Raw genomic sequence first — 21853 nt, 5'->3', positions numbered from 1 at the left:
TTTCTCCCTGCCAGCGTGGATCTCCGTCGAGCCCCGCCCTCTTCTCCTCACCTGCTCCCCAGGAAACGACAGGGAGGCCGCTGTCACACGGTCTGGCCTCGAGCTAGGTCCCCTACGGCCTCCACCCCCTCCCCCTCGGCCCCGGGCCGTCTAGCCTCTCCCGGCTGCCGGCAGGCGGAGCGCATTTATTTGCATATTTCTACCTTTGTTCCCTGCCGGCGGCCAATCAGCGCGCGGGGCGAGGCGGGGGTGCTGGGCGGGGCTCGGGCTCAGGCTCCAGCTGCTGCGGCCGCAGGTTCCAGAGCGGGTTCGAGCCGCGGCGGGCGCGCAGCGCACTGCAGCCGCAGCCCAGGCCTCCCACCCCGGCCTCGGCCAGGCCTCAAAGGCAAGGACAAAGAGGCTGTTCCGGAGGCTCCGCCCGAGCCTCGTTTACCTGCGGTTTCGGCAACCACAGGCTCCAAGATGGTTTGCGGGGGCTTCGCGTGTTCCAAGAACTGCCTGTGCGCTCTCAACCTGCTGTACACAGTGAGTACCCTGAACCGGTTCCTCCCCGCCTGCGGGCTTTGCACCTGCTCGGTTGCTCCTTGGTTCCCCTGCCTGACCAGCGACTCTGACTTCATTCCGCACCCCTTCCCGTCTTCCCACGCTCTGCGCGCCCCTGACCTCACCATCACTCCCCGCCGGAGACCAGGAGCCGGCTCTTGTCGCAGTCTCTTCCTTTCCCTCATTGTGAAGCCGCCGTCTTTCTGGCTCACTGGCCGCGTCTCTGCCACATTGCTCTACCCCGCCCCCTCACCCACCGCCTTGTTTTTCTGTCGTTTGACCAGACCTTTCCACTTACCATCCCTATCCCTTCGGATACTCGCTCCTGGCTTCCAACCCCGTCTGGGGCGGGTTTGGAGGCGGGAGAGCAGCCTCAGGTTTGAGGACAGTTTTGCAAAAATAGCGTGATCTGAAACTGACAAGGCGGCATATGGATGGTGTGCATCTTGGTTAGCTATCCGTGCTCTTGTGATTTAAATTGAGGTCACCGAGTAGGTTCACAGGATATCCGCAGCTTCCGAAGTTTGTTTCGTGCTTACATAAAGGGATGCCTTTTTTTTTTTTTTTTTTTTTTGTCAGTTTGTTCATACTGGATGCTTTTTCCATGTGGTCTCCCGATTTATTAATATCCTAACTCCATTTTAAGCAAAATCCTCCAGTAAATAAGCAAGCCTCCACCCAAGTCATTCCTTTCTCTGCTAATAAGCTTGGGCCTTTTAGTTTTAATGGTGCAGTCTACCTCTGTGATTTTTGAGGTGCAATTCTGGGCGAATGGAGCAGTTGCCGTTTATTGATTGCCTATCACAGCCCAGGTCTTCATTCATGATTTCATTCCTCATTCTGACAGCCATCTGAGGCAAGGGGCATGGTGTAAATCTTAAACATAAGATAACAGACCAAAAAGGGTTTTAATAAGTTGGCAAGTCAGGAATAGAACCTAGGCTGTGAGATCCAGATCTTTCCAAAGGCTTCTCTCCCAGGTGGAAGAAACTTCCTCTTCTGTCATCATCCCTCCATCATAGTCTATCTCCCTTCTATAAATACACCTGCTGGTTTGCAGCACCCACCCTGAAAACAAACCCAGTTCTCCTGTATTAGCAGCGAGCTAGGCCATCTGTGCAAGCTTAGGTTACATCCTAGGAATGGAGAGGCTGCCTTGTGGTCACCAACAGGAGAGGGAGGCTGGATTGGTTTACCATTAATGTTCCTTTGTACATGAACATGCTTGCAAAGCTTTGAAGGCAAGACAGTGGAATCAAGTATGCTTTTCTGGTTAGTTAGTAGGAATCTAATCAACATGGTCACAGATAGTAGACTCGGGAGAAAAATTGTAAAACACCTGGTGATTCAGCTCCTTGTAATTGGAGAACCATGTCAAGTTTCAGACCAAAATTCACCTTTGTCTTGCTTGAAGCATGCTTATCTTATTGACTGTATATTAAGTAAGTGCTGACCAATTCTCCAGGTATTTTCTTTTCTTAGCATGAATGGCCTGCTATTCAAATTCATCATTTTGTGCCCTGACTTTCGCCCTCTCCCCATGATTTGGTCACCTGTTCCCCAGACACTTAGTCTTATAATATCTGCTTACACACAGTAGAAAGTCTACTTTGCATGCTTACTTGGCTGTGGGGTCTATATAAATTAATGTGCAATCTATGTATGTATATCTATATATCTATACACACATATATATGCATAATATATATTATATATACATGTTAAAAGACAAGTTATTTTTAAGTCTAGTTGTTTTCAAGATATGTCATTTTTGGTTGTATTTAGTGTGTATCAGGAAAGCAAGGAGAAAGGTGATCTAAAGGAACATTTTAAGATTTTTATATCTATTCCAACTTATTGGCCTTCAGAATGCATTCTATTGATTTTTAATAGTTATGTAGTAAACCTTAATTAGAAGCCACAAGGCTATATAATAGTTAGCACCCTATTAAATCCTAGACTTTTTAGATAAAACGGGTATTTCTTAAGATGAATTAGTGTCTACTCTTTATACATTGTGAACAAGCTTAAGTAAGTTCAGCAGTTTAAATTGGAGGTGAATGAGACATACAATTTGGACCAGGTCTTAAATAGATGCCGACAGTAGCCACTACTATTATTTAGATTCCATATCTTCCTTGGAACATTTTAAGATGAGAAATGTGAAGTAGTTAGGATTGAGGATTGAGGTTGAGGGTGGATTGAGGGTGAAGGATTGAGGGTGAAGACTGAGGAGACATTTCCTTCTAAGGTGGAACTAGGTGGACCTTTCATAGGTTCAAATCCCACCAGGGTAACTACCTCTAAAATAGGCGCAAAGTTGCAGGATGAGTCTGAGATCATTCCTGAAAGTGTTAGTAAGATCAGGATTGCATACGGGAGTGGCAGGTGTAAAGGCCATGGCCTGCTTTTGTGTTGAAGCATTTTCTTGAGGAACTTAGGACTCTACAAGCCCAACTGTCCACATGCTCAAGTGGCCTGCTGGTGAGCCTAAATTGAGAGCAGAATTCATGATCAGACCAGAATGCATGTCACTAAAATAGCTTGGAAGGAACTTCCCCTGAACCTGTCTTGGACTTCTGATCACTAGCCAACGGAACAACAGTTGATTTTTGTTGTTATTTATGGTTGGGTCATTTTAAATCAATAGGATCCCTAGCCTTGAATAAGTTTAAGTTAGTGTAGTGAATATAAACTGTTTATAGATATGGTAGGAAGAGGAGAAGCCGAGTTCTCTTCCCTGCATTTTCATGGTGTTATGAGAAAAAGAAAGGCTTGCTTCAGAACTTCGTATCAAAGTAACTGAACATTTCTTCACTCAGTAAATATTTATTTATTTATTTATAACAGGCACTGTTCTCAGCCTGGGAAGACAGCAGTGAACCAAACTGGGCTTTAAAATTAATGAGCTTTGTGAAGCCTCGTTTTTTAAAATGTACTTTTTTTCCGTATGACCTCAGGAGCTTTGTTCAGTGAATAAATTTGCCTTGTGTATATCCCACTGAGAACATTGAGAGGTAATAAACACATACAAAGGCAAATACCAATTCTGTGAAAACAGGATCTAATTGGGATTCGTGAAGTGGGAAAACTAAATGTGATATAAGGGAGGGACTGACGTTAGCTGACGTAAAATTTAGGACTAGGAGACATCTTTGTGGATTAGAGAAGTGGGAAGGGAAGAAGCTGTAATAGAGTCAAGGGAAACATAGAAAGAGTGTGAAACTTTTTCATACTGCTTAGGATATAAATGCAAATGAGAGCTACTTTGGGAAAATGGTCTGTTTTATTTTTCATGGTTTATTAGAAAATAATTTTGGTTGGAAATGTTCTGACAAATCATGAAAAACAACTTTTTTAAATTATAAGGGGCGCCTGGGTGGCTTGGTCAGTTGAGCGTCCAACTCGGCTCAAGTCATGATCTCGGGGTTCTTGACTTTGAGGCCCACTTCCGGCTGGGCTTGCTGCTGACAGTGCAGATCTCGCTTCTGTTCCTCTTTCCCCTGTCTCTACTCCTCCCCCGCTTATGCACTCAAAAATAAGTAATTAAAAAAATATATAAAATTATACTTCTGATTTATGGGGAATTTTCAGAATATGAAATAAATGTTATACTAAAATGCGTTAACATTTCTAAGATTTATAATTTATCTCCTTGTGCTTCCTAAACAGAGAAGAAGAGGCTTGAAGGAGTTGTGCTAATTTTCAATATATATATAATATATATAAAATACACATGCACATGTATGAATAGTTTTAATTGAGAATGTAAAGAACATAAATAACTAATCTTAAAATGAGAAATGTCATTTCAGGAGTTTGTTTCTTTTTCCATATTCATTCTTTAAATTCTTTCCAAGTTTGTTTTATTGATTTCTTTTATTTTTTGCAATTTTTTTCCCCTATACCTTTGGTTGCTTTGGGAAAAATCTCCATACGGCATCAAAAATTATACTGATTTACATCCATTCTAAGACCTTGAATTACAATGATTTACCTCTTTCTCTCTCGGAAATTGGATTGTCTTAAAATAGATAAAACATACCATATTTATAGATAAAAAATATATCTATACAGTCTATAGGGAGAAAAAGAATTGGATTCAGGAAGAGAACGTAGGTCTAAATACCAACTCTACAACTTGCTTGGAATTTATCGTTGGGCAAACAGCTCACTTTATTTGAGCTTCAGTTTTTCCATTTATAAACTGGTGATGATATTTTTCACTCTTCCCAATGAGTTTTTAGGATAAAATGGAAAAATGTGGGCAAACGCTTTGGATGTACTACAGAAAGCCAAAAAAAAAAAAAAAAGTTTCAGCCTCAAGTGGAAAAAGTTTATTTTAAATTTCTGAATTACAAACCTGCGTGTGATGATGAAAATATTTTTAGGCTATTGGGGTTTCTAACACTTAAGGGTAGTTAGTGTTGACTCAAGCAGACTCTATGGAGGCATGAGTTCATGGCCTGAAAATAGTAATGTTAATCTTTCAGTTGTAGGGAAAAAATGATGGAAGCACAGTAGGTGTAAATATGGAATGATTAACCTGTGTATTTTTTTTTTTTTTAGTCACTCTGGTCATTAGGGTGCTGGAAAACTATAATTTTGTTCAGTCTTAACTCTAAAATAAATGCCACCAGCACTGCAGCCAAAGAAAAACCTATGTATTGCTGTTACTTTCAAATGATGACACTTGTCATTTTTCAAAATTCGGAGCATCAGTTTTCAAATTATTCCTGTTTCATATTTTAATGTGTGGTTAGGCGTATGTGATTTTTCCCTGTGTTCCTGTTCACACTGCTGAATGAATTTAAAATGGTTACGTGGTTGCTGAATATTTTCTTGCGTTTTGAATTTAAAAATGATTCACTGTTGACAAAACCTGAGATTTTTCACATGATGCTGTTGTGCTGATATTTATAGTCTGCCTTTGTGCCAAATGCGTTTGTAAAATTTCCCAACTTTCGATTTAAAAATGGTAACCCAAATGTGCTATTTATGCCATTTCTCACTTGAAGTGAGGTTATTGACTTTTGTAAAGTTTAACAACATGAGTCAAGAGGCATTGCAAAAAAAGAAACAATTCATTTTGGGAAAAATTGCATTTCAGCCCAAATTCGAAAAGTGAGATTTGAGTATGTCAGTGGCTTGATTTACACACAGTTTTAAGTGGTTTAAAAATGGGCTATTATCACTTTGAACACATTTGGATTACTGGTGAATGCAGGTTAGGTTTAGATACTCTTCCTTCACCTGAATTTATCCTCCCAATTATTTTATGGCTGTGAAATGAATGACCCAAACCCATCTGTGATAATAGAGGAAAACTCTTAGTGAAATCAACCCAAATTCTTTAACACGCCATTCAAGATCTTTCCCCACCCACCCCTCCTGTCTGCATCCCTTTACATATTTCAGCCACACAGAATTCCCCACACAAAATGCCCTTTGTTGCCTTTCCATCTTTGCTGATCCTGCCCTCAACCTATAGTACCTTGCCCTGTCTTTGTAAAGTTACTCGAATAAAGCCTCATTTCTTTTCAAAGGCGTTGTTTCCTTAAATTTTTCCTTGGGTATCTTAATACTTGAGTGCCACTCCAGACTAATTCAGTCAGATCCAGGAGAGAGGGAAGGCATGTGATTATTTTTTTAAACCTTTTTAAAACTTCCTACCTAATTCTAAATTACACTGAAGGCTGAGAGTCAGTAATGTAAGATTTTGTTTTACCCTGTCTTTGCCCTTGACCATACCTACTCTCCATATTGTAGATTGCTTTGTGTTTGCTATTTACCCCAGCTAACCATTAACCGTTTGTTGTTGTTGTTGTTGTTGTTGTTGGCAGAGCTCATCGCTTTCCCTTTGTTGGATCCTTCAGTGTGTAGCATTTTCTTTTTTTAAAACACAGAGGCTATACTCTTCAAATACTTCTTGAATCAAATTGAGATAATTGGCTGCCCCCTTTTCACCAGGAGTAAAACATACCTAATGAAAACTTCATAAAAATGATAATTTGATCAAAATTAAATCTAGAAGACAGCCAAATATTTTAAAATGTGGAAGTTAGCATTGGGTTACAAAATAATATTAAGTAGGCATTACATTTATATATCCAACGTAGAATCTAATGTGTTTCTTGAAATACTCTTTTTTCCTCTACTGTTGACCAACATTTCATATACTTCTACTCAGGTTTTCCTGTAACGTTTCCCATGAACAAATCCACTTCCTCTAAAATTGGACTGTAAATCATAGTTGGCTAGGGATTTCACATTACTAGTCTAATATACTGTTAGTCTAATATAAATACAAGATGAAACCAAATAATTTTCTTTCCTTTATTCATTCCAATAATAAATACTGACTGAGCATCAAGAGCAGTGAACAAAACAAACCAAAATGTGCTGCCTTTATTGGTCTTTTATTTATGGGACAAAGTTAGATGATAAATAAGTAAATACATTATATATCTTATGAGAAGGTAGGCAAGTGCTGTGGAGAAAAATGGAGGAAGAGGAATGAAGAGTGGTGAGGCAGTGGATAGGTAGGGGAGGATAAGTACATATTTAATATATGGCCAGGATTAGTCTGCTTGGGAAGACAGCACTGGAGTAAAGATTTGAAAGTGATGAAACACAAATAGGAAATAGGAAGTGATGAAAGTGATGAAAGACAAAGAGGAAAAGTGTTTCAGATGGATGGAACTTTGAAAAAGATCCACTAAGAGGAGTATTCCTGGTTTATGTAAGGGACAGAGACGAGTCCATTGTGACTGGGACAGAATGAGCCAGGTGTGGAGTGGTACAGGATGTGAGTCAGAGAAGGTCTGAGGTGAAGATTGTGAAGGGTCCTGAGAACCCTGGAAGGATGAGAGCTTTTATGCAGAATGAAATGGGCAGCCATTGGTAGCTTTGGGCCTGATTTTCATTTAAAAGATTGTCTGGCTACTGAATTGGGAATAGATGATAGAGGGCAACAATGGAAGCAGTGAGATCATATGTAAGGTTACTGCAGTAATTCAGGCGAGAGGTGTACCAGTATAATTATCAATGGAACAACATTATTTTCTGATGGTTTGGAATGAGGTGTGAGAGAAAGAGAGGAGTCATGGATTACTCATGATTTATGGCTTAAGCCACTGTCAAGATGGATCTTCTATTAATAGGAATGGAAAGACTGTGGGTGGAGAAAGCTTTGGGAGGAAAATAAGGGGTTCAGTATTAGATATGATTGGCCAATCAGATACCCAAATGGAGATGTCAGGTAGCAGTTAGACTACCAATGGTGCAGTTCAGGGGAGAAAAGTAGCTGGAAGTTTAAATCCTGGGAGCCATCAACATAGAGAATGGTAGTTAGAGATTATATTGGATGACATCCACAAGTTAGTGAGGTTAGAGGGAGAATAGCACTTATCTGTGGATTGATCCAGGGGCACTCCTAGTAAGAGTTTCAGGAGCCAGGAAAGAAGCCAGAAAAGGTAAGAGGAAAACCTGGTAGAGGTTGGTGTCCTAGAAACCAAGTGCAAATCTTTTTAAGGAGATAGAATTGAACATCTGTGTCAAATGCTGTTAAGTAAGATGAGGACTAAGACTTGATTCTAGAACTGATCAGTGGAATCATTGGAAAGAGCAATTGCCCTCCTCCTTTTCATATGATCAACTCTGTACCTCTCAGCAGTATGGGCAAGGTCCTAATCACTTTTCCTTTCCTGGCTGCCCAACACAGCCTTGACATATAGTTGACATTTAGTTAATTGAATGAAGGAGTCAGTGCAGTGCTCTTGCTTCCATAACTCTATTTCTTGTCTCCCAGAACTGCTCCAGAGAAGTAAGGGGTAGGATACAGTTGGAACTTGGTTGGCGGCCGTGAGCACCGCCTCAAACTGTGATCCTTGGAACATGATAAGTCAGGATCCCTTACTTTTGATACCTTCTATATCATTTCTTAGCAGATATTATATAATAAGTATATGTTATTTTGTGTCTGGTAAGTATAAAATCTGCTTGGCACCAGGGAGAACATAAGGAAGAAAAATATGTGACAAATGCACTTCAGGCTTCTTTGTGTCATTTGAAGAATGAAAATGACACAAAGAACTGAGGTCTTGGCTTCAACACTAAATGTCTGGGTATTTAGCAATATCTAGATTATTTATAGACTCTTCAGATTTCTATCCAGATGTTTGGCATGGTAGAAACACATGCTTGATCATCCATAGTTGAGTTGTTCTTCAGTTTTCCACATTAGGCAGAAGTTCAGAGGGAGAATTGAGCGTTCAAGTGTAATTGCTCATTGTGAATGTTGAAGCATGTACAGGGAAGAGTCTGGGGCCTTTGCTTTCTTTATATGTCTGGGTGGGGGGTACATTTTGGTGGTATAGTCTCTCTGAACCTTATTACTGTTTTGAATTTCTTATCCTCTGCTACCATCACAACCTCTCCCCTGTTTCAGTGCTGACAAACCATTTTCGAATAATTTAACTACAGAATCGAATCCAGTTCTTTTCAAATGTTCTATCTTCCTTTTTCATCCTTAAAGCAGTTCACTTAGATAGAATTCAGATGCTAAAAAAATGCAGAAGTAACTAGAAATATTTTGGAAACAATTCACATTTTTCTTTGCATCTCATTTTGAAATGTGGGTATTTGATGAAACAATGAAAATCTTTTTTATAGCTTATATAGAGAAAGGATAATCTGGAACATCATTAAGCTAAATTTCTTTCTCCCAAATACTGTATTGGTTAGGGACTAAGCATTTGCCTGTCCTTAAAACATAATGAGTGCTATCATGAGCTCTTTCTCATTCAGCAGTGTATTTTAAGTACCTCTTCTGTACCAGGCACTTAGCCAGGTGCTAGGAATATCAGAAAAACATGTGCCTTGCTTGTGTGGCACTTAAAGTATAGAAGGCTCATTGGAAGAATTGGAAGTATGGCTGGAGGTGGGGAATAGTGGCCAATGAATTACCTCCAGTGGTAATTCAGGCTCTGCACATCCTTGGATTTGTTCGCCTGGGATTTGGACTTTATTCTAAGATGAGAGGCAAAAGATAGCTGGCCTGAGAATGGCCTGATATTGCTGGCTTTAAAAAAGGACCAAAGACCACTGTATTAGCAATAGGTAATAGAAACCCAGCTACTGCTGCTTAAAATAGTAAGCTTTGTTATTTTCATGTAGTAAGATGTCCAGAAGCAGGTAGTCCAGAGCAGGGGCACAATTCAAGGATCTTATCAGGCATCAGTCTTCATTGTTTTCCTGCCCTACCATCCTTGGCATGTAACTTTCTTCCTTTTCACCAAGTTACATCAGCAACTCCAGGCATTATGATTTGTTCCATTCCAGAACAAGAATGATGCCGTAAAATGCTTTTCCTTGGAAAGGTGTATCTTTTTTTGAGACAATTTTATTGAGGTATTATTTACATATCATGAGCTGCCCATATTTACAGTATAGAGTTGATACGTTTTGAAATATATCTGTGAACCCATTGCTACATTCAAGACCTTGAACATATCTATTACCCCTCACAGTTTGCTTATCCTCCTTTGTAATCCCTCTCTCCTGCTGCACAGCCCCTGCTCCCCATGTGCAAGCAACCACTCACCTGCTCAGTAGTAAAATTTAGGGTGGAGTTAAATTTGGTAATTCTTGAGAGCGTGTTTGCACAAAGAAGATGCTGTGGACATTTTTCTGGATCATTGATTTAGCTTCTTGTTTTGTCCTTAGAGTAAAGAGTTTTTGGGAGGGAGGTGTTTTCAGCTAAAAAGGAAGGGCTCATTTTTTTTTAAAAGCCTACATTCAAGGTGAATGATTTAGTCTATGTAGGGAAAGTGGTCTCAATTGTGAAGGCAAAGTCTCTACAAGTATAGAGGTATGAAAAAACTTATGATAAACATTTGCAAGATGAAGCTTGTATTAACCAGAATTCTTGATGGGTTATAGATGAGCTTTAAAGACTACGTTGATGAGAGAGCACAAATTCTTGAAATAATACATAGAATTGGGACATCCAGTAGTTGGATTGTCAAGTATGGCTTGACCAAGGGGATCAGAAAAGGTCAGAACTCTCTTGCTCCTTTTATCTACTTCTCAGCTCAGCTTGCTTACATTCTTTTTGAAGATCTTACCATGTGCCAAGATGGCCACTGGCAGAATCAATTTTAATTGTGCTTGTAACTTACTGTGCCAGAGAAACTCATTTTTTTTTTTTTTCTTTCAATATCCCTATTGGTTTATGGACCCATCCCATGGACCAGTAACTGTGGACAGGAGGATGAACAACCACGGTTGATAGGCCTATGTTGTGTGTCTCTGCCACCGGTACTGGTCAGATGGAGCCAGTGAAATACTATAATTAAGAGGTTTACAAGGGGTGGGGCACCTGAGTGTCTCAGTCAGTTAAGTGGCCAACTTCGGCTCAGGTCATGATCTCACTGGTTCATGAGCTAAAGCTCCATGTTGGGCTCTTTGCTGCCAGCTTGGAGCCTGGAGCCTCTTTCAGATTCTGTGTCTCCCTCTCTCTGCTCCTCCCCCACTCACACTCTGTCTCTCTCAAAAATAAACAAACATTAAAAAACATTTAAAAAAAAAAAAGGTTTACAAGGGATGAATGTGCTGGCTTATAAAGGAAACATGTGTCCATTACAGAGGTCATTCCTCTTCTGAGCAGTAATTTGGTTCTTCTGTTCCTAATTCTAGAATATTCTAGCAGCTCCCTCATTCGAAAAGCTTAGTGTTTTGTTTTAATACTTCAACACAAACCTAAGCTAGATTATAAAGAACATTCTACACAATGTATTTTTTTCCTTGTTCTGTAATGGCATTGCATGTATCCAGAAGTGTACAAGTACATGTTTATTAGTGTTAAACAATTTTACCTGCTGCAGTGATGTTGAAGATAGACTTTTTACTCTTCCCCTCTACTCTGGGCGATGCACTGTGTGCTTTTGTGTGAAAGTAGGCCTATGTGACAACATTTCTAGGTTGGGTAAAAGGAAAATAGAAAGCACAAAATGAACAAGCTACCATTTGGTGGTTAACTAATAGAAAAATCCTGTGAGTAGAAGACTTCCCTGTTCTTTTATACATGGCTGTGCAGTCAGGTCTCATAAGGAGTAAGCTAAAGAGATACTGTACAAACCCGTAACGATCTGGCTACAAGGCAAGAAGTACATCTTATGCAGTATAATGCTGTCTTCAGTATTATATTTCAGTGTTAATAATTACCTAAATATAATGCTAGGCACTATGCTATGGAGAAAAAAATGCACCAAGCAGAAAGCTCTGCTCTGTGTCGTTGGGCGTGTGACTTAGCCATTCTGATTTATCACCTCTAAGGAAGGGGATATGTCACTGGCCAGGTAGCTTTGTGCCTCACTGTTCTGTGAGTTTGTGCTGTCTTGTGAGCCCTGGTTGAGAACTGCTTTCCCTTCCGCTAGCACCCTCCTGTTGCTTCCTTCCTCACAATCCATCCCTGTGTGAACTACTGTTTCTCCCACCACCTCCTCGTTTTAGGACTTGGTTGGGGAAGTAATGCCAGTTGTAGATACTTTTATAATCTTGCTTTGGTGTGGCTTTTCCATTATAGCTCGTCTAATCTCTCTTCTAGAAGCTCTTTTTATGTGATGTACTTTTCTTTGTTTTAAAGAGAAAACAGGAAGGGTTGGTGCTTCCTGCTCATAAAAACATTGCTATTGCGGAGTTAACGGATCCATAATCTGTTTTTATCAGTACTCTGTCTCCCATGCGAAGGAAACTATTTGTTATAGATCTAAATTTACTTTCTATTACAATTGGTCTCATAAGGAAACTTGTTATTATTGAACAAAGGATTCTTGCAGTTTCTTTGTCTACCAAGTTCTGGTGACAAACTTAGGCTTTTTAATTATACAGTTAGAATTAATTTTATTGGAATCAATAATTTTTAGATCACTAGTTTGGAAGACTTCATCCAGTCCTATTCTCTTCAAAATTACAAACCAACCATAACATATAATTACCACTACTCAGAAATAAATTGTTGCATTACTATCTTTAAAGGGCTTCTTTTCAGTAAGTCAAAGAAATGCTTATAAGCAAGTCTAATTAAAGCCATATCATAAAACTTTGGGTGCTATTTCTAAGTAAAAAAATTGTGTATATTGAGGGCTTTGTGTTACAATGTGTTAGAAACACCAGTCACACAGAACAAAACATTTATATTGTTTTCAATTATTTTATTAAAAAAAAAAAACAACGGGCGCCTGGGTGGCTCAGTCTGTTGAGTGTCCGACTTTGGCTTAGGTCATGATCTCACGGTCTGTGAGTTGGAGGCCTGCGTCGGGCTCTGTGCTGTCAGCTCGGAGCCTGCTTCGGATTCTGTGTTTCCTTCTCTCTCTGCCCCTCCCCTGCTTGTGCTCTGTCTCTCAAAAATAAATAAATGTAAAAAAAAAAAAAATTAAAACAAACAAACATATTTTGGGGGTTATCAGAAAATTGACTAGCCCAATTAAGTTTATGTTTGGACAGAGTATAGTCATAACTGCAAAGTTTGTTTTGGATTGGACAGTTAAATCTATGGTCTCTTCCATCTTACAGATGAGGATGTATGTGTGTGTGTCAACATGCCTGTGTTTGAGAGCTGGATACAGGAAGGGGAGATAGTGTGGTGTCATTTTCACACATGAGATCATCCAAGTGTGATAGATCTAGGGTGTTGCTTTCTGTTATAAACAAGGGAAGATTCAGCAAATTATTGGCTACTGCTTTCAAGTATATACCACTGTTGTCTTAAAGCCTTCCTTTTTCCTAAACAGAAGCAAATTACAGGATAGAATGTGGACAGTACTTGCAGGTGCACAGATGAAAATTAATGTGGAATATTTGAGAAATGAATGAGAATATCTTGATTTATATGGCTGTGTTTGAGGAATAGTGGGAACAAAGGTTTGATGAGGCAAGTTAGAACAATTTACAAAGGAAGGCACAGCAGGAGAATTGAGAATTGGTGCCCTGGTAAGAAAGGGGATGTTAGATTTTCAAGGCTCATTTAAATTAGGAAATATTTCATGTGCACAGAAAATATGGTAGACTCTTGGGAACCCAACAAGCTAATTACACAGATGCCAGTGTTTTGCCACATCTCCCACTTTTTTAGAAGTTAAGTGTACAGGGGTGCCTGGGTGGCTCAGTTGGTTAAGCGTCTGACTTTGGCTCAAGTCATGATCTCTCGGTTTGTGGGTTCGAGCCCTCCTTTGGGCTCTGTGATCTGTGCTCCAGCTCTGAGCCTGGAGACTGCTTAGGATTGTGGGTCTCCTTTCTCTGCCCCTCTCCCACTCTCACTCTGTGTCTCTCTCAAAAAATAAACATCAAAAAAATAAAAAATAAATAAAGAAGTTCGGTGTTACAATACAGGTAAAGGTTCACTCCATTCCCTTTCCCATTTTTCCCCTCTTGAAAGTAGTCACTATTTTAAAATCAACATCTGTCATTTCCATCCATGTTTATATACTTAACAACAATTTTAACTATTAACCACAAAGAACATACGGTGGCTTTTTATGTGTTTGAAAATTGATGAAGTGGTATGTCGTATCAGTATTTATGTAATGTGTTTCATTTCTTTTCTGTTTGAAACTTATTGATTTAACAGAAATCGATTAAAATCATTTGTATTCTACTGTGTGATCACATTAGAGTTTATGAATGTCATATTCATGGTCTCTGAGGTGGTTTTCAACTTTTTACTGTGACAAACAAGACTGCAGGAAAATCCTGATGTATGATGTCTAGTTGGGGACATGGGTATTTCTCTTGGGTATTAATCTAGAAGCAGAATTGCTGGTTTAGTAAGGGGTACATTTCTTTAATTTTCCTAGGTGCTGCCAGATTGTTGTGTAAAGTGACTACAAAAATTTACACTTTGACTTAAATGAGTTCTAGACTCTTCACATCATTAGTGTCATCAGGCCTAATTTTTGCATGTGAGATGGTATCCTGTTGTTCTAATTTTTGTTTTCCTGATATATAATGTGATTTAACGTCTTCTGCGTGTTAATTGCCTTTTGGATTCTTCTTCGGTGGATTGCCTATCATTGCCTTTGGCTACTTTACAGTGTGCTTTTTGTCCTTTTAAATTGTTTTCCAGGTATTCTTTAATATTTATGTGCTGGAAATATCCTCTAGTCCTAGGCTTATTCCACAGTTGTCTGTTTTTTTTTTTTTTTTTTTTATCATGTAGAAGTTTTAAATTTTCACATCAGGTGTAGTGTGATAGGTAAGAACACAGAATCCACAGCCATATAGCCTCCGGCTTCAGATCCCCTCTTATCCCCAGTTCTGTCCCCTCTTTGCTGTGTAACCTTGGGCAAGTTACTTCACATCTCTGTGCATGACTTTCCCCATCTGGAAAATGGAGGCAACAGTATTACCTACCTCTTATTGTACTAAGTGCTTTATGTAAAGCACTTAGAATACTTCCTTGCACATAGTAAACATTACATTAGTATAATATTTGATTTTTGGGGCGTTGTGTTTAAGAAGTTTTTCTTTAACCACAAAGTCAAAACAATTTTCTCTATTTTTTCCTAAAACTTCAAGTTTTGTCTTTTATATTTAGGGTTTAAATCTATGGTATGAGGTAGGGACTACTGCTATTTTTTGTTTGTTTTAATGGGCAGGGAATTGTCATAGGGCTATTAATTAAAGACTACTCTTTCCCTACTTATTTGGAATTCTATCTCTTTCCAAGCCCAGACTATTGGCTTATTTAGTTTTGTGTCAACGACTTGATTTTAATTACCAAACTGTTACAGTAAGTTGTGATACTTGTTTGGATTTGTAACTTATTTGGTTTTTTTTTTAGTTTTATTTATATGTTTAATTTTACTAATTAAAAAAATAATAAAACATGCCCAAAAGATGTAGAGTCAGGCTCAGGTTTTGCAGAGTGTGGTGAAAGCGACAAAAAAGAGTCTGGGACAGTTCCTTGTAAGCACTGACAAAGTCATTTCCATTTGCCACTAAGAGCATTTCTTATGCATAGTGCTGGTGAGAGTGCAGCCGGGCTGAGAAAGAGTACAACAGCTATAGCCTTTCTACTTAAGCTTAAAAATGTTCCTAGCCCTTTGGTGACATTTATTCTTCCATGTAAATTAATGGATCATTGTATAAAGTTCTATCCAAAACAAACCTTATTGAGCTTTGACTAGAAATACATTGAATTTGTAGGCTAAATTGGAGGTGCATCGATACTTTATTATAGTCAGCGTTCCCACCCGTGAACATGTTATATTTCATTTTAGTTTTTTATGTTCTTCAATTAATTTTATAATTTTCTCCATGAAGGTCTTTAATACTTTTGGTAGATTTATTTCTGTGTACCTGATATTTGCAGGGCTATTACAGATCACCTCCGAAAAAATACATTAAAAATTTGGGGGAATGCATGAGCACACTGTTGATGTTTGTATATTGGTCCTATTTATAGCAACTTTTCTCATCTTACCAATTTTAATATTTGCAGTCTCTTGGATTTCCCATGTGGATACTCCTATTAATATGGATAACGAGAGCTGTGTTTCCTTCTCATCTGTGTTCAGTGCTCAGGCTTACTCAGTTGTCAAAGATCTCCATTACAATGCTGAATAGAAGGGGTGATAGCACCTTGGTTTTATTCCTGAATTTTGAAGGAAAGTTTCTCAGGTTTTATCATGGAGTATGATTTTTGCCTTGGGTTTTTGATGGCTATTCTTTATCAGTTAAGGAAATTTGGGAGAATTTACTCTTGTTCTCTTTAATAGAAAATAATTTTGCTGAATGCCTGTCACCTTTTTTTTTTTTCTTTTTTAATAAAGCTTTATTTATCCTTCTTATAATATGCTTCTCTTCTTCCTACTTTCTTTGACTTTGCTCTGTTTGGCTCTTTTTCCAGTCTCTCTTTTTAAATATGGTTTTGTTTTGTTCATATTGTTTTCATTTCTTCTTTTATCTTTTTAGTCAGTTTAAACATAATAATTTTAGGGGCACCTGGGTGGCTCAGTCAGTTAAGCCCCAACTTCGGCTCAGGTCATGATCTCACTGCTCGTGAGTTCGAGCCCCGCGTCGGGCTCTGTGCTGACAGCTCAGCCTGGAGCCTGCTTCCAATTGTGTGTCTCCCTCTCTCTCTGTCCCTCTCCTGTTCACTCTCTGTGTCTTTCTCTCAAAAATAAATAAATGTTAAAATATTTAAAAAAAATAATAATTTTGGTCTCATTTGGTTAGTTCTAGTACCTCAACGTCTTGGGGACTCTAATTCTTCTTTTGCTGTGTCTGTTGTATCTCTCTAGTGGTAGATTTTTTTTTTTTTTTTCTTATGTGTTTTGTGATTTTTGACAACAAAGTTTTTACTTTTTTCCCTGGGAATGGTGTGAGGGCTAGGAGTTGCAGATGTTCCCCCTGAATCATTTTGAATTTGCTTCTGTGAGTTTTGCTTCCCTAAATACCATCACTGCCTGTGATGAGCTTTTATCTGGATTGCTTGGCGTGAAGCTTCCTGCACGCCTGGGTAGTGACATTGAGACTCCATACATTTAGACTATAGACTCTAAGCTTGGAGTTTCTCTTTTTTACAAAAAGCTTTTTAAAAGGACTCAAAATTGTTTGCTGTCTTCCTGGATGTGGTAGTACGGTTTCTATAACTGCTTACCCTGAAAATATAGCTTTCTGGAAGACCTCATTATGTTAGCGTCTTTAGTTTCACTTCCCAGTCCTGCCCGGTTTGAAACCCAAGTCCCTCCTCTTTAGGGACTCTTCTGATCTAGGAACTCGTTTCTATCCTTCCCATCCAGGAACACCTGCCCACCCCCTACCAGTTGTATGCTTAGAGTCTGAGTTTGCATTTTCCCTTCCTTTCTGGCCTGTAGGACTTTCCCATAGTTTTTTAGTGCTCAGCTACATATTTAAACAAAATATTACAATCTTTTTCAATATTTTTTATTGAATTTCAGTCTTTTTAAAGTATTTGTAGTAGGAGAGATTCTATGGTAGCTCGGTTGCCCATTATCCCAGAACCCTCTAAGGTAGGCTGAATATTATCCCTCTGCCCCCAAAGCTGTACATCCTAATCTTTGGATATGGGTTGCTATGTTACCTTACATAGCAAAGGGAACTTTGAAATGTGATTACCTTAAACATGTTGAGATGGGGAGATTATTCTGGATTATCTGGGAAAGCCCTGTGTAATCACGAAGGCCCTTATAAGAGGGATGCAGGAGGCCTATCCTCCAAGAAAGAGATACGCTGAAAAAAATAGGTTGTAGTCTGAGAGGTTTGTATATGCTGCACTGCTGGCTTTGAAGGTGGTGGAAGGAGTTACAGGCAATGGAATCCATGTGTCTTCTAGAAGGTGGAAGGGGCAAAGAAGTGAATTCGCCCTAAGAGCTTCCAGAAGGAATGCAGCCCTACTGACACTGTAATTTAGCTTAGTAAGAGCCATATTGGACTTCTGAGCTCCAGTATTGCAGCAGAATAAATTTGTATTGTTTTAAGCGACTAGACTGGTAGTAATTTGTTAAAGTGACAATAGGGAACTGATATACTTTCTTCAATGTTCTTAAAGGAGGAGTGCTTTGTATTGTTACAGGGATAGACTGACAACTATGTTAGAGACACAGAGAGTAAACTTGGTGAGGAATACTCTTGACAGAGAGCTATATAGAAGGGAGTAGGCTGTTTCTTCCCCTACTTCAAAAAAAAAAAAAAATCAGAGCAGAGATACCCACTAGAATGTTCTAGATAATGTTTCCAATAATAGCATAATGCCTAGCCTGAGACCTGGAATATTTTATAGATGTGATAAAGTATCCCTCTCTTTTAGTTGTGGACATTACTTTTCAAAAGGCAAAAGATTCTTATTAATGAGCCTGTAAGTTGGTAGCTGAGAGAGCAGAAGACAGTTTTCTCATTTTGCTGAGATGTTGCTGCTGTACATAAAGGATTTGGTGTGCTAGGAGGGTGCTGACAAGGATCCCTGAACACTTCACTCCAGCTGCATGGTAGGATTTCATTAGTGGTAAAATATTAGGCCGGTTTCTGTAATTGTTAAGCTAGTTGTTCCTGCCTTGTCCAGCGCCAGGCGTGTGAATTGTTCCATATTAGTTTCCTAGGGCTTCTTTGATGAATTACCTACCACAGACATGGTGGCTTAAAAACATTAGACATTTATTCCCACAGTTCAGGAGACGGACGCCCAAAGTCAAGGCATCATCAGGGTTGCACTCTCTCTGAGAGCCCTGGGGGAGCATCTCTTCCTTGCCTCTTTCACCTTCAGGTGGCTGGCAGCATTCCTTGACTTGGAGCCACACCTCTCTCTGCCTCTGTCATTACGTGGCCAACTCCTCTCTGTGTCTCCCTCTGCGTCTGTCTTATCAGGATATTTGTGATGACATTTAGGGTCAACCTGATCATCCTGAATAAGCTCCTCCTTTTAAGATTTTTAATTTAGTCACATCTTTTGCCACATAAAATAATATTCATTCTTTTGTTCTACAAAATAGTATTCACGGTATGGTCATTTTTTTGGGCTTACTACCTACTCCTTTACTATTTCTTTGCAGTGTTTGGCCTCCTCTATTTATCTGGATTTTTTGGATTATTGTTATGCCCTCTGACCCATCCTATAAAAATGTCTGATAAAGAGATTGTCCCATTGTAATTTTTTATTCTCTCCTACACTGACTTCTAGAGCAAGGGCCCGCAAACCACAGCTCATGGGCCACATCCATTCCACTGCCTGTTATTGTAGACTGTCAGCTAAGAATGGGTTTATATTTTCAAATGATTGAAAAAAATTAAAGGAAGAGTAATATTTTAGTACATACAAAAATTACATGAATTTAAATTTCAGTACCTGTAAATGAAGTGTTATTGGAACACAGACCTGCTCATTCATTTGCTGATGCTTTTGTGTTACAGTAGCAGAGGTGAATAGTTGTGGCAGAGACTGTGTGATCCCCAAGGCCAGATGGTCGCTATCTGGCCCTTTACAGAGAAAATTGGCCCACCTTTGTTCTAGTAGGGCTTGTCCCTGGCCTTTAGCATATAGTGAGCACTAGTCATTTGTTACTGAGTATTTGACTTGTAAGAATTTCATCAACATAGTAAGGATTTGATATGATTCCCAAAAGGATTTTTTAAAACTAGGAGGTTAGTGGGGTGCTTGGGTGGCTCAGTCGGTTAAGTGTCCGACTTCGGCTCAGGTTGTGATCTCACGGTCCGTGATTTCAAGCCCCGCGTCGGGCTCTGTGCTGACAGCTCAGAACCTGGAGCCTGCTTCGGATTTGGTGTCTCCCTCTCTCTCTGACCCTTCCCTGTTCATGCTCTGTCTCTCTCTGTCTCAAAAATAAATACACATTAAAAAAAAAATTTAAAAAAAAACAAACTAGGGGGTTAGAAGAAGTGTAATTATTCTATTATTCATGCTTCTGATCTTTTTGGTTCTAAGATTTAAAGAATTAGAGAGTGATAACCCCGCTTCCAAATTTAATTGAATTAGGAAATAGGCATCATACCTAGGAACTGAAGTTGGGAAGTGTGATGGTTATTTTATGTGTCACGTCCAGGCTATGGTGCCCAAATATTTGATTGAATGCTAGTGTATCTATTGATTTGAAGGCACTTTTTAGATTTAACATTTACACTGAATTGACTTTAAGTAAAGCAGATTACCCCATTGTGGTGTGCCTCATCCAATCAGTTGGAAACCTTAAGAACAAAACCTGAGATTTCTTTCTTTTCTTTTTCTTCTTCTTCTTCTTTTTTTTTTTTCAATGTTTATTTATTTGAGAGAGACAGAGACGGCATGAGTGGGGTATAGGGCAGAGAGACAGGGAGAGAGAGAGAGAATCCCAAACAAGCTTCATACTGCCAGCACGAGTCTGACGCGGGCTCGAACTTACAAACCCCGCGAGATTATAACTTGAGCCAAAACCAAGACTCAGACACTTAACTGACTGGGCCACCCAGGTGCCCCAAGACTGAGGTTTCTTAAAGAAGATAGATTTCTGCCTCAAGACTGTATCATAGAAAGCCTGCCTGAATTATCAACCTGCTGTCCTTGTCCTACAAATTATGAACATGCTGTCCCCACAACTGCATGAGCTAATTCCTTAAAATACATCTCTATTTCTAAATATATATCCTATTGGTTCTCTTGCTCTGGCTAACCCTGACTGATACAGCAGGTTACTGTGATGTGTTGCAAATGTGGAGCATCTGAAGTGTTGGGTCCCACGGTGCAGTGAGGATGCTGAGTGTAGGCAAGGCAAAGGGCTGTCCCTTCATGAACTCCCCTCGTTCCATACCTTGTGCAAGGAAACGTGTTATATTTGGATACCATAGAGTCAGAAATAAGCTCACTTATTTCTGATGGAGTAGAAGATTTTTTCTCAGTCCAAGATAGCCTGAGGTCCTGAGAAGATGGTAAGTGAGGTGATAAAAACAAGACAGAAGCAAACGGGCTTGCTGATAGAGAACTGGAGAAAACGAGAGAGGGACCAAGCAACTTCCGGATGGCAAAGTTTTTGAGAATTTCTTCCTTCTTCTTCAACCTCTGAAGACAAAAGCTTTTTGTGTATAATAACTGCAGAGGAGAACACCGAGTCCATGTATCTCCCTAACTTGGTTCTGTCACACTGCACACTGTTTCTTTCCTTCTCAAGTTCTGCTTTATGATAAATGGATAAAAATACAAATAGGTGTCCTATTTGTCAATGTTTGGCAGATTTGCTTGTGTCTCGACATGTGCAAGAATCTTTAGATACCAGGATATTTAAAATTTGTGTTAATAAACTGTAATTACATATGGAAAATAAAATATTTGAATAAAAATCCATTTGAGTGACTGTTGATTTATATTTCACAACAAATTTTATTGGGTCTTGAAATGGTGCTAGAAGTATATTTTATGATTTTATGTATTTTGATTCCTCTCAATTGTATTACACTGTCACCTGCTCCAAGAAATGGTTGGCTCTCAATTGAATTGAAGAGACTGTCTCCTTCCTGCCCCACAACACCGACCCCATCCTTCCCACATACCTGTTTGAGCTTTATCTTCTATCAGTTCATCATAATCTTTCTAAGGCATGCTCTTTATTTGCTCTTTTAAAGAAGTAATTGTAACTTTGAGTTTTACAGGTAAGTTTCACTTACCTCTTCACTTGATTTTATTTTATGAGTAAATGATTAGAATGTAAAATAATTTCTTCGTGCTCAGAATGCCATTTTACTCAAAATAGTGCAAGTCTCTTACACTGTTTTTGTCCTAAGAGTTTTAATGATCTTTCACTGTCTG

General features: G+C 39.1%; 1 protein-coding gene across 1 annotated transcript in view; it reads left to right on the top strand.

The window, feature by feature from the left end:
* The first annotated feature begins 251 nt into the window (after window positions 1-251).
* TSPAN13 (tetraspanin 13) overlaps window positions 252-21853 on the top strand; it is a 31514-nt gene continuing 9912 nt past the window's right edge. The window contains exon 1 of the mRNA XM_015082366.3: window positions 252-525. Within this exon, the coding sequence (XP_014937852.1) occupies window positions 463-525 (63 nt within the window). The 5' untranslated portion in view covers window positions 252-462. The remainder of the gene's footprint in view (window positions 526-21853) is intronic.

The sequence above is a fragment of the Acinonyx jubatus genome, chromosome A2 (assembly GCF_027475565.1).
Source record: "Acinonyx jubatus isolate Ajub_Pintada_27869175 chromosome A2, VMU_Ajub_asm_v1.0, whole genome shotgun sequence".
In the NCBI taxonomy this organism is placed as follows: Eukaryota; Metazoa; Chordata; class Mammalia; order Carnivora; family Felidae; genus Acinonyx; species Acinonyx jubatus.
The sequence above is the reverse complement of the archived record's forward strand: the minus strand, read 5'-3'. Positions and strand labels throughout refer to the sequence as shown.